The sequence below is a fragment of the Mauremys reevesii genome, linkage group 3 (genome assembly GCF_016161935.1).
Source record: "Mauremys reevesii isolate NIE-2019 linkage group 3, ASM1616193v1, whole genome shotgun sequence".
Classification (NCBI taxonomy): domain Eukaryota; kingdom Metazoa; phylum Chordata; order Testudines; family Geoemydidae; genus Mauremys; species Mauremys reevesii.
This window is the reverse complement of record NC_052625.1, coordinates 64,858,142-64,871,466: the sequence shown is the minus strand read 5'-3', so window position 1 is coordinate 64,871,466 and position 13,325 is coordinate 64,858,142. Positions and strand designations below refer to the sequence as shown.

The 13,325-nt window shown below is 47.1% G+C and overlaps 2 protein-coding genes across 5 annotated transcripts in view; one reads left to right on the top strand and one right to left on the bottom strand.

Moving 5' to 3' along the window:
• The first annotated feature begins 3,658 nt into the window (after window positions 1-3,658).
• Window positions 3,659-7,898, top strand: LOC120400787 (MAD2L1 binding protein). The gene is made up of 3 exons (XM_039529798.1): window positions 3,659-3,817; window positions 3,893-4,185; window positions 6,599-7,898. The coding sequence occupies exons 1-3, from the start codon at window positions 3,787-3,789 to the stop codon at window positions 7,133-7,135; spliced, it is 861 nt and encodes a 286-aa protein (XP_039385732.1). The 5' UTR covers window positions 3,659-3,786; the 3' UTR covers window positions 7,136-7,898.
• Window positions 7,899-11,559: 3,661 nt separating this feature from the next.
• LOC120400786 (epoxide hydrolase 1-like) overlaps window positions 11,560-13,325 on the bottom strand; it is a 50,137-nt gene continuing 48,371 nt past the window's right edge. For all 4 annotated transcript variants that reach the window (XM_039529794.1, XM_039529797.1, XM_039529796.1 and 1 more), the window contains one exon: window positions 11,560-11,982. In XM_039529794.1, coding sequence (XP_039385728.1) covers window positions 11,781-11,982 — 202 coding nt within the window. In that variant the 3' untranslated portion in view covers window positions 11,560-11,780. The remainder of the gene's footprint in view (window positions 11,983-13,325) is intronic.

The window sequence follows — 13,325 nt, the reverse complement described above, 5'->3', positions numbered from 1 at the left end:
ATTGACATCATTCTATGTTAAGCAACTCCCAGCAAGCTGCTGATGCAGCTTCATGGTTGTGCAAGGTTTGGGCACCAACTTAATAAGATCCGATTTCTGAAATCTACAGATTTACATCTTGTGTATGGTGCTGTGTATGTACATAATACCCCTATTATCCTCTGGCTACAGTGGCCTTATATAACATAGGAGAGAGCTGTGGGAGCCTCAACCATATAATACATTAGCAAACCAGTAAACTATATATCAAGAAGCCGCTTTTTTCCAAACCCATGTGATAGAAGCTTAATGACAGATGATAAATAAAAACAATGTTATTAGGCACAAAGTCGGAAAAAAAAATGGTGGGTCCTGAGCACTCTGGCAATCCCCCTACCAGAACCTCTCTCTGTCCCTCCCAGTGCCTACCAAGGATCAGCTGTTCTGTGGTGTCAAGAGGAGCTAGGGTGCAGTGCGCTGGGGAGGGGGGAAATGGGCAGAACTGGGCAAGGAATAAGGGGCGGGAAGAAGCGGGGCGGGGCCTTGGGGGAAGAGGTGGAGGGGGGGGGCTGAGCCAACGGGGAAGCACCCCTAGCAGATTAGAAACACGGTGCCTAAATATCTATAAAGACAAAATTACACAATATATATCAAGCATACTGTGACACATTTTAACAATATGGTCTAGCAGTTAAAGCAAGAATTTTTGACTGAGAAAAGCCTGGGTCATATACCCAGCTGCCCCACTGTATAGTTTTGCCAAGTCACTTTGCCGCTAGTGAGGTTTCATTAATTAATGTTTGTAAAGCACTTTGAAATTCTTTGATGAAAGGTGCTATAAAAAGACATGGTATTAGGTTAATCTAAATACAGTACATTACATCTCCACACTAAGCATATTACACACACAAGAACATGCTGAAGCCACAGAACTACAGATCCCATCATGCATTTCAAATATACAATTGGGACTCCTTTTTCTTCCCCATTTTGATTTTTAAAATTGCAGCCAATGATGAATAAGTTATGTTTTGTTTTCAAATACAACTAGCTGTAGCCACACCCTCTCAGTGCTTCCTGGCACAGCTTCCTCCAGGACTGACCGCCTATCGGTAACAAATTGCATCACCCACCAAAGCAGGCATATAAGAGAACATATAAGAGCTTCAGAGCAATGCTCCCATCTGGTGGTTATGGGTCCTAATTTTCCTAATGTAAACCAGGTCTGTTTGTATAGTGCTTAAAAAAATGGAGCCTGTTCCTGATTACAGGTTTCAGAGTGGTAGCTGTGTTAGTCTGTATCAGCAAAAACAAAAAGGAGTCCTTGTGGCACCTTAGTGACTAACAAATGTATTTGGGCATAAGCTTTCGTGGGCTAGATCCCACTTCATCAGATGCATGGAATGGAAAATACAGGAGCAGGTATGAATACATGAAAAGATGAGAGTTGCCTCAGTCTAACGTTAGACTGACCTCACACTTGGTAAGGCAACTCCCATCTTTTCATGTATTTATACCTGCTCCTGTATTTTCCACTCCATGTATGATCTGCTGAAGTGGGATCTAGCCCATGAAAGCTTATGCCCAAATACATTTGTTAGTCTCTAAGGTGCCACAAGGACTCCTTGTTGTTTTTGCTGATCCTGATTAGGTTCTTTGGGTTCTACTGTAATATAAATAATAAAATAGTAAGTGTCTTGGCCAGTCATGCAGTGAATTTGTAGTAGAGTGGGGAGTAGAATCCAGGAGCTCTGAGTCTCAGTCCCTCGCCTGCACTAATCACTAGACAATGTTGCCTATAGCAAACCAGCTGGACATGGAAATTAAAGAAGGGGAAATGGTGTGTTATGGAAGATATAGCCCCACTTCTCTCAACTTGGTATCATTAATAGTCTGAGGAAAGAGTATTGTCCTTGGCCTACACCCAGGAGGCCATTGACAGACCCTGTTCCACTGATATGGGTCTTAAAAAAATTATATTGCAGCTGACATCCCTTCCTGTTCTTGGTGAGAGGTAATCAGAAGGACCCTACAACTCAGCCTTTACCTTGTGGCATGATGGTGGCCAAATTCAGTTTGTTGTCGTAGCCAAGTTAAAAGGTGTCAGAATAAGTCTACCTGCCTAGATACTGTAGTGTACAGAAATCCAAGGGAAGACTCAGTTTATATGGAACACATTTAATTCCCTCCCTTGCTTTTCCCCAGGGTGTTTTTGGCTGACTACAGACTCCTATAAAAAGATGGTCAGACTAGATATGCAAGGCTGATTATGTGGTTAAGCCACAAGCTAAGTAGTCAGTGGCAATGTCACTTCTCCTCAATGTGCTGAGAACCTTTTGATCTCCCTTTCATTGCCTTTTGTATAAATCCCATTGTTATAATTAGTTATGGTAATGATGTTACTGGTAATATATTAGTTATGGCTGGAATGTTATCATCACGCTGGTTAAATATCACATATTTTTTGTGGCAGTGTCATTCACAACAGATCACACACCTGAACTGTGCAGAGGCAGTGGTGTTCTCTGGTGAATGCCACTCTGTAGCTGAATGCCCACCTCAAAGCTTGAGTTTTCACTGATCACATGCAAAAAGTAGCCTAAATATCACCAAACAAGAGTTTTCTTCAAAAAGCCCCAATTTTTCCTATTTCAAAAAAGGTTGACAGCATTGTGCAGAGGCCACCTCTCACTCATGTGGGCTGTTTCCAAGTTCATATGCCGCCCCTGTTTCCCCATTGGCTTCCTCCTCACCTAGTTGGACACATCCCAATGTCAACAAGAAGCCCTGCTTTGCTGCAGCCATCCAGCAGAATTATTTTTATTCCCAATGGCACAAGTGCCACGTGGCCTCTCCTAACCAGAGAGGTCAATTTGGTCCAGCAGCCTGTGTGCCTCAGTGGCTGCTCATTTAAAGGCCATAGGGTGACCAGACAGCAAATGTGAAAAATTGGGACAGGGGGTGGGGGGCAATAAGAGCCTATATAAGAAAAAGATTTAAAAAATGGGACTGTCCCTATAAAATCAGGACATCTGGTCACCCTAAAAGGCCACCAGGTAGCAGCAAAGAGCCAGGGATTGTTGAGCTGTAAGACTGCATAAAATTGCGCCCATTTCGCCCCAAGAAATTAATCTGTAACCCAAAGAAGTGATTCAGTATTTTTGTCATCGAGGCCTTTCAAAATTGGCGAAAAATTGCAGCGGTTGGCAACATCGCACTGACGGAGGAGAGGGCGCAAGGGCTTTAGGGAGCAGAACGGGAGGCGGTGTGTGCACAGGCCGGGAGGGCTTGGGGAAGGGGCAGGCAGATGGGCGATGGAGGCTGAGGGTGGCCCAATAAGACAGGCGCGATAGAGCACAACTATGGGGGCTGTCAGGGCGACAGACAGGCCAGGAGCCCGGGTGGCGCAGCAGGGAGGGGAGCCCCGGCCCTGTGGTGTCTGGGTGCTATGCCCAGTGCGCCATAACCAGGCCCCTCCCTGGCACTAGATCTCCCCCCTCAATCGCTGCCTGAGGCCCAGCCCCACTATGCCGCGGGGGGGGAGGGGGAAGCGACGGAGAAAAGCCCCCCCTCCCCACCGGAGACCTGACCACGCACACCGGGGCCTCTAGCCCCGCCCCTTGGGAAGGGTATGGAGCGGGGGGGGGGGGGGTACCGCACCACTGTGCCCTAAAGAAACATGGCTCCGGCGGGGTCAAGCCCGAGGAACCGGAAGCAGAGCGGGCGTGAGGCTCCCATCATGCCCCGCGGCGGCGGCTGTTCAAATCGGGGCCGGGACTCCGGAGACGGCCGAGCGCGAGGCTGAAAATGGCGGGGCCGGGCCGCCAGGAGCGGGCAGGTGAGGCGGGTTCCGGGCTCCCTTCCCCAGCCGGGTGCCGGCCGGCGCTGAGTGACTTCTCCCCTCTCCCCACAGCTGACCTGCTCCAGACCGAGCCCGCGGAGGCCCCGACGGTGACCCCGGAGCTCGCCCCGGGACGGGGCGGCGGCAGCGCGGCGGCGGCGTTTCACTGCCCGCAGGGCCCGGCCGGCCGTGCCCCGGGCTGCCGCTCGGTCTCGGTGGTGTTCCCCGGCCCCGTGACCCAGCAGGGCTGCTGCCACTTCGCCTGCGAGCTCCTCAAGCACGTGCTGTACCAGCGGCACCAGCTGCCCCTGCCCTACGAGCAGCTCGCCTACTTCTGCAGGAGGGCGCTGCCCCGCCAGCCGCAGGTGAGTCTGGGCCTCCCCGGGCCGGCCAGCCTCGGCCAGCGGGAGCCGGCTCGGGCCACGCTTGGCGCAGCCCTAGAGCCACGCGGCTGGCGGCCCGGCTGCTGGGTGCGTTCCGCCCTGTGCGGTGAGAGACCAGTTATCCCGAGCTGGCTGCTGGCCGTCTCCTCCCCCTCCAGGAAATCTGCTTCATTCCGCTGCCTGCGCAGCAAACCGCACTCTGCAGGTGCCTGCTGAGAGCTCTGCTTCCATCCCCTGCACTACAGTGACTTTGCCTGGGGCCAAGGAGAGCTGGCAGCAGTTCCCTGCATGTCCCGCAAGTAGCAGCCAATAGTTCTGCAAGGCCAGGTAGGAATTCCAGCTGCTCCCTCCGGAGCTAGGATGCTCTGCCCTGGCTTAGGAGAGAGCAGCTAAAGATCAAAGTAGTAAGCTTTCTGGTTGGTTCAGGACCAGCGACTGGTTGCAGAAAGAGTCTTGGCTGGAGTGGTATCTTGGAACTAAAGCGCTAACATATGAGAGAGTGCAACTTTGCATAACTAGCATAGACCAGACTCCTCAGCAACAGGGGCTGGGGGAGGTCTGCCAGAGATGTTATGCCCCATGTATTTGAAATATTTTATAATGATAAACTTGCATGTGGTAGAGAGATTATGTATTTTATAACAACTCATCAGGCTAGCAATACAGGATGTAGGCAATCTTTCTCTCAGACTTATACAGAGTGTTTGGTGAGCCTCCTAGTCTTTAGTCAAAGTTTTCTTGCACATCTTCTTTCTTACTGAATGAGGTGGCACTGGCTCCGAAGGCAAGTCAGCCTTTCCCAAGAATTGGGTGTCTAATCTATTAGATGTCTTGATTTGTAGCTTCTGTCACGATATCCTTCTGTATTTCAGGTTTCATGCATTGTAAGTTTTGTCTTAAACACAGCATTATATTTAATGTGATTCCTGGGGATACAATATCCTAAAGAGAATATATTGGGTAAGGACAAAAATACTTCATCTCTCTGTTTGCTCTACTCCTGAGGGAATTCCATGCTACTGTGTGCATGCATAATTAATAAGTGATGCATATTTTTAATTTTTTGCACAGAAAAAAGCTTCTGCTGAAAAGTTGCTGCAGTTCTGCTGTGATGATAGAACACAGCAGCTTCTCCCAGCCAGCTAGGGAAGAGAGCCTTCTTCACAGTGCCTGTAGGGCCAGGTCAGGAGACAGGCAGTGTGGTGCTGCTGTGAGGGGTCAGACAAGGGCTCATAAGGACTAGTGAGGGAGGACAGACTGGGGCAGGGGCTGAATGGGAGTGGAGGAGCAGGGCTACAGGAAGGAATGGGGGTGGCTTAGTGTGGGCACAGACACATGGGGAGGCAGTGCACTGCTATGGGGGGGGGAAATGGAGGTGGCTGAGTGTGGGACCAGATGTGGGGACAGGGGCTACAGGGGGATGGGAGGAATGGGTGTCTGAGTAGGAGTGGGGGGACATGTCGACAAGGGGTGCAAGGACCCATGGGGACAGGCAGATGTGCCTAACTGAATGTGAGAGGGTAGGGGTCAGCCAGGGTCTGCATTGGGGAAGCTCCCTAACAGTCCCCTCCCCACCCCACTCAAAAAACCTGTTCCATACTCTTCACACCCGACAACCCTCCAAGTTTCCCACCCCAGCTTCTTCCCAGCATTTACTTCCCTCTCCCTCAGCTCCTCTGTTACCCCCAACTCTCCCTCCTCCTCCCCCAGCCTTTGCACTGCTTCTGCGGGGTGCAGGAAATACAGTTCTGTATTGTAATTCATTTACTACTCAGTTCTGTATTAATATGCCTAGTAAGGAATCTATTTGTCAAAACATCTTCTGAATCTTTTGTTTGTAGTATTACAGACATACTTGCTGACAGGTATTTTGAAATAAAGACACAATAATTGAAACTGATGTGATATTGTTTTGACAAATAAAATATGCAGAATTGTGTAGAATCCGAAAACATTGTGTGCAGAACTTTAAACTTTTTTTTGGTGCAGAATTCCCACAGGAGTATTGGTCAAATTGTCTTAACTACAGACCTAAGAGGCTGATGTTCTACTGTGCTCCAAAGAAAATCCAGACACACCCCTACAGAGTGGGGTGAATGTTGTCATGGCTCACTGTCACATTTCAGTCAAGCTCTGAAAGGTCACAAGTTTCTAGTTCTATTACATCTATCCTGATACCTTTATTTCTACTTACCTTAAATCCAGGAAACACTAGTATTGAAATTGTTCCAAGTTGGTTGCTAACAAGACACCAGGATGATTCCTCTTTTCAGTCTTAAACTTTAACAACTCTGTTCTTTCTGTGTCAGATCTGGTTGTTCAAGGTGCTTAAACACGGTCAAATGGACCACAGCATGCCTAATATTTCAGAATGTACCAATTTTTTCCTTGGCAGGATGGAGATGCAATTAAGAAGTTGCCACATCCCCCAGACCTAGGGAGCAGCAGGAAGTGCCAGCAGTTGCTAATAGACCTGGAGGGAGTGTTCTGGCACTTGGAAGCCATATTCAACCTGACATTGGTCCCTCGGGTCCTTATTCTAGTTGGTGGAAATGCCATGAGCCCCAAGGAGCTCTATGAGATCAACTTGGAGGGCATCTCTATAGGCAATGCTGAGGAGAGTCTGCAAACACCGTCCTGTGTTCGTAAGCTTTTCCACTCACTCTTCCTTGCAGACGTCTTCAGTGAGTTACAGGCTGTTCCTGTCGTGGGAACCATTGTCATGGTCCAAGGCCACCGTGACTGTGGCATTGACTGGTTCCGACCCAAGCTCAACTACAAAGTGCCAACACGTGGAAGGAAGTTGACTGTCAACTTGTCTTGTGGTGGAAACAGCAGTACAAATTCATCTTCTCAGCAGGGAGTGACCTCTGTGTGGGACAACTACATATGGTTCCAAGCACCAGTGACAGTTAAGGGTTTCCATGAATGACTCTTGATCTATAGCATTTTAATGAGACATTTTAAATCAGTTGGTGCTACTTTAGTTGATGCAAAAGAATGTTTTTATGATCTGTAACTACACCTCTCTGAATCCTATATCCAGGGAATCTGCTACATGCATGCAGCTGGGGTGTGTTCCACTGTCCATACAACAGAGCTTTAAATATCCTCATACAAGGGGAAAGCACTTGCCCACAGATATAGTTCTCTTGGGGGAACTGAGTCAGGAAGAAGGAATTCCCTAGAGGGTTGGTGGGAGTAATTTTGTTTGTGCAGCATTCCCACTTACTCAGCCAATACTTGAAGCAGCCTTTTCGGGGAGTATCATGGTGTTCACACAGCTGTTCTCTGCTTGCTGATAAAGTAGTGTACAATATAATGGATGAATTGGGACTTGATTAATGGGTGCTTATGCTTAATTTGGGGCTGACAAGGGCTATCTAGCAGGTCATATTACGCCACTCAGGATCTCATCTACTTTACAGTCTAGTAATTCCATGAAAATGGAGGGAGGGTTGGGAGTTGCATAGCTATAGAATCACTTAAGGGATGTAACTTGTGTGAGGAATGTTCTAAAGAGGGAGACCTCTAACTACGAGAGAGGTCTTCTGCCCAGCACTGCCTTTTCTATACTTGTGGAAGAATGGATGTCTGAGCAATGCCACTTACACCAGTGTGAGAAGGCTCTGAATGTTTTAAATTTTCCAGCATCAGTGAAACCATATAAATGATTCATGTTTCATTTCTATGAATGGCTGAGGCTCTTCACTAATCTTGAACTGCACAGCATCTGATGCCCATTTTAAACTAGAAAGGTCTTTAAGCTTGTGGATTTCACTTTATAGTCCTTCCTGTTCCTACCTGCCCTAATTCAGTAGAAGGTTAGGGGTTTGTAAAGATACAGGAGTTTTTCACTTGCTTTATGCTGTTCTTCCCCTATATACAATCAGTTTGTCAAATGTATAAGTTGTTACCCATTCTAAGTTTTGTTACAGAACTAGCATACCTATCACTGTCCTCTCACTAATCTGTTCTGAAAGGAGATGGGGTACTTCCAGTTTCTCAAGGTAACAGCCTAAAATTGAGTGCAGTTACTAAGTTAGGAATGGAAGTAGGGGCAGTAAAGTACCCTTCCTAGGGTACTATCTTGCATGTGACCTAGGAGCATAAGGAGGAGTCTCAGCAGATGGGTGAAATTCCAGAGGACTGGCAAAGGGCACATAGTATCCATCTATAAAAAGAGGAATAAGGACAACACGGGGAATTACAGACCAGTCAACTTAACTTCAGTACCAGAAAGATCACGGAGCAAATAATTAAGCAATCAGTTTGTAGACACCTATAAGAGAAGTAACAGTGTGGATTTGTCAAGAACAACTAGTGTCAACCAACCTAATAACTCTTTAAGAAAGCAACAAGCCTTGGGAACGGGGGGGGGGGGGGAGCGGTAGCTGTGGTATATCTTGACTTTAGTAATGCTTTTGATGTCTTGCATGAGTGTCTCAAACAAACTAGGCAAATACAACCTCAATGGAGCTACTCTAACATGGGTGCATAACTGGTTGGAAAAATCACTTAGAGTAGTTACCAGTTGTTCACAGTCATGCTGCAGGGATCAGTTCTGGGTCTGGTTCTGTTCACTGTCTTCATCAATGGTTTAGATAATGGCCTAGAGCGTACACGTATAACATTCATGGATGATACCAATCTAGGAGGTGTTGCAAGTGCTCTAGAGGATAGGATTAAAATTCAAAATGAGCTGGAGAAATGGGCTGAAGTGAATAGGATGAAATTCAGTAAGAACAGAATTCCACTTAGGAAGGAACAATCAGTTGCACATGTACAAAAGGGGAAATTACTGCCTTGGCAGGAGTACTACAGAAAGGGATCTGGGGGTCAGTGGATCACAAAAATGAATTAACAGTATATATAATTTTTTTTTGCAAGGGTATGTTGGGATGTATTAGCAGGAGTGTTATAAGCAAGACATGAGAAATAATTCTTCTACACAGTTTAGGCCTCCACTCTTCAGGAAAAATATGGACAAATTGGAGAGAGTCCAGAAAAGAGCAACAAAAATGATTAAAGGTCTAAAAAACATGACCTATGAGGGAAGATTGAAAAAGTTTGGGTAGTCTGGAGAAGAGAAAACTGAGAGGGAACATACCTTTTCAAATACAAAAAGGTGGTTACAAGGAGAAGGGAGAAAAAATGTTCTCTTTAACCTGAGGACAGGACAAGAAGCAATGGGCTTAAATTGCAGCAAGGGCAGTTTAGGTTGGACATCAGGAATAACTTCCTGTCAAGGTAGTTAAGCACTGGAATAAATTGCCCAGGGAGGTTGTGGAATCTCCATCATTAGAGACTTTTAAGAGCAGGTTAGACAAACACCTGTCAGGGATGGACTACATAATACTTAGTCCTGCCTTGAGTGCAGGAGCCTGGACTAGATGACCTCTCAAGATCCCTTCCAGTTCTACAATTTTATGATCGTGTTCAGCAGCAAAACTCTCCTGGTTCCTTGATGACTGGAACAACAGAGGGGAGAGAAATGGAAACCTACCTGACTTTCATCTTCATGAAAGGGAGCTCTATCAGATCCAGAGCTGTTGGGCGATCCTATTGCAGTGCAACCAGCTAGGCCCTTGTTACCCAATTGTGGGGTATGACCTGGGGCTGTACAAATGCCTCTTAATCTAGGTAAAGAGAACTAAATGAACTCTTTCTAGTATGGTCATTTAGGCCCAAATCCACCATTTTAGGCACCACTGAGACATAGGTGCTGGAACTGGGAGTGCTGCTTCTCCCCCGACCCCACACACACAGCTTGAAGTGATTTCCATCCTATAGAGGGTTTACAGTTTGTATAGTGGGGGTTCTGAGAGCCATTGAACCAAATTGTTCTAGCACTGCTGCACTGAGATCCTCAACCTCTGCTCAGCTGCTGCCTAACTCTGGAGGCATCTAAATGTCCATGAGTCTCCAAGGCAGCTAAGTTTCTCCTGCTGGGTATGTGTACTGCTGCCTCATGCCTGAGGCTATAGACCCTGACTGAGTAGGTGTTTTTGGAGCATGCCTGATTCTACAAAAAAAAGACGGGGGGCTAGAAAGGAGGCAGAAGTGGCCTCCCTTTAGCTCTGTGGTTAGGTCTACCACATCCTATCTGACAGAGATCCCCAAAATGTGTCTCTAGGGGGACATGGAGGAACACTGGGGAAGGTGCAGCAGGGCCCAAGCCAGCCCCCATGGGGCAGGGAGGGAGTCTCACCAAGACCCTCTCCAGTCCAGCTGCAGCCCCTGGCCCTGCTGTGGCTCTACATTTGGCCCCTGGCCACAGCTCTGCTCCTGCCCCCAGCCATGGCCCCAACTCTGGGAAGGGGGGTATGATACTGAAAAGTTTGGGGACTCTCTGCCTGATGTGCAGTAGGATTTGAACTGGGTCTCCCACTTCCCACAAGAGTGCCCTAACCAGTGGTCTAGGGAGATGTAGTGTAGGGCTCTCTGTCGCTCCTGTTGAAGCTGTTCACTGGGTGTAAATAATTTAAAATACACTGGGCCAGTGAGTGAGAATGATTGTGTAATCCAAGGGGTAGAGCACTCTCCTGAGAGGTGAGAGGCCCCTGTTCAAATCTGTTCTTCATATCAGGCAGAGGAAGGAATTGAAGCTAGGTCTCCCCTATCCTGGGTGAGTGCCCGATCAGTTGTAGACAGACTGAGTGGTCAGTGCTGTAGCATACAACAAATGCACTGATCTACAGTGAGGCACAATTACAGGCAAGTCGCATCTTAGGCACATTTAACATACACAAATTCAGCTTTGCACGGTTGGCAAAAACGGGAAAAAAAGAAAAACAATATTAAAAACTGCATCTGTAGTGCAGGCAATTCTGCCCACCATTCAACTCAATGAGTGTTTCGCTATACACGGTTTTTGCTTTACGCGCTAACTGCGGAATGGAACCCCAGCGTAAGATGAGACTTGCCTGTACTGTAAACGAAGTTGGAAAGCTGCCTTCTTGCGCAGGGCTATCCAGACCTTGTGGTTGACTGGTGCATTCTAACATGCTGTACTCTGACCTTTGTGGCACTGTTTGCCATATGATGCTCTGTAGCCATCCAGGAGGAGGGTCTTGGACACACGTGCCTAGAAGAGTGAGCCCTTCACACCTTTCACTTCCACTTCAGCTACTGAAGGTCAAGGTCAAGTCACTCTAGCGATGAAGGCAAATTGGGTGGGCTTTTCTGTGGAACCTGCTACCTTTGCTCAGAAATAGGGGGCCATTTTATCCTTAAAAAGCCAAAGTGCAGTGCAATGTTGTCACACATTAAACAGCAACCATCCATTCTCAGGATACAGCAGGAGTTTGCTCTCAAAAATGCTTCTAGAATGAAATAGGACAAAATACACCTTCATTTCAGTGGGAATTTAATGGTTATTTTTTAAATTAAAAGCTCTAGAAATTGATTTTTAACCATCTGGCATTTTTTTGAGGCTGATGGCTGCAGCTACCAAGCAAATGGATATTTGGCTTTATAAAGTGTTATCAGAAATGCAGTTATTAATTACCTCAGGCTGGTGGTCTAGCAATGTGCGCCCATTTATCTGTGCATACTGCCCCCCGCTTGCTCATGGCTCACAAATGCTCCACCTTTCTGACCAACTGCCTGATATCCTGTGCCAGGAGTTCTGGTTCCTCGAAGGCAGCAAAATGACCCCCACGTGGCATGTAGGAGTAGACAACTATGTTCTTCAACAACTTCTTTGCCCAGGAGCGTGGGCAATGTGCAAGCTCCTGGGGGAAAGCAGCAATGCCAGTGGGTACGTACACTCCAATCCTAAAAACCAAAACCAAAAAAGTTTCCCGTTAGGAACTTTGTAAATCAGTGTCAAGTATCAGGGGTAGCCGTGTTAGTCTGGATCTGTAAAAGCAGCAAAGAGTCCTGTGGCACCTTATAGACTAACAGGCGTATTGGAGCATGAGCTTTCGTGGGTGAATACCCACCCAATATGTCTGTTAGTCTATAAGGTGCCAAAGGACTCTGTTGCTTTTGTAAATCAGTGTGTGTTCTTTGTGGAGGAAGATGTTATTTAAAGCAATTGGTTCTCTTATCAATAAAATGTCAGATAATCAAGCTCAATCAGATCTATTCACCAAAGAATATTAGTTCAAGATTAATCAGCACAAATACAGAAAGATAGGGATTAAATCATTACTACTCCATCGATGTAGGAAACAATCCACTGTGCAATCTGTTCTGGAAAAATATATACTCACTACTGAGTAGCATGTATACCTTAGTATTTTACTGTGAAAGAAAACTCTCCAAATTTGTTTGTATCAGGAGTACCCTAATATTTCTTTTCCAATGCAGTTTGCACTGGTTGTTCAAGGTTATTGGAATTCTGTACACAGTTTGTTGCAACAATTCAACCAGTTTGCCTATTAGTCTCACAAACCTCAGCAGAACAGTTATCTTGTTCTTGACGATTTCTACCTCTGCCAGGAACAAGAGTTCATACATTGCAGTTTACTATATTTCAGTGCAGAGCATGCTGGGAAAAATGGCTCACTAATACTTTTGTACAGCTGATGTAGATTTAGAGCACCAACTATCATTTTACATTCAGATGGTTAAGCCAAGAGTAGCAGAGAGTGTCGCTGTGATAGCTGCTTCATATCTGTGAATTGGGCTCTGAATTGTATATGCCATGGTCTGTTCTGGGTGACCACAGTTGCACACTGAAGAGTCTTTAATTTTCCAATTTGTGCAGCAAGTATCCTCATCTGCCTTGGTTTGTGCGGATGCGGTTCAGGGTTGCCCATGAACTTCGCGGGAGATCAAAGCCAGGGATCTTCTGCATCAGATCTTTCATGAGGTGTGTGTTTGTGACTTCTTGTGAACTCCATTCAGCCTTTCAAGCTTCATCAGAGTTGAAATTGCATTGGCAAAGGTTAAACACGTGTCCAAAAGCAGGGGCGGCTCTAGCCATTTTGCCGCCACAAGCACGGTGGCACGCCGCGGGGGGCGATCTGCCAGTCGCCGGTCCCGCGGCTCCGGTGGACTTCCCGCAGGCGTGCCTGCGGATGCTCCACTGAAGCCGCAGGACCAGCGGACCCTCCGCAGGCACGCCTGCGGGAGGTCCACTGGAGCCGCCTGCCGCCCTCCCGGCGACTGGC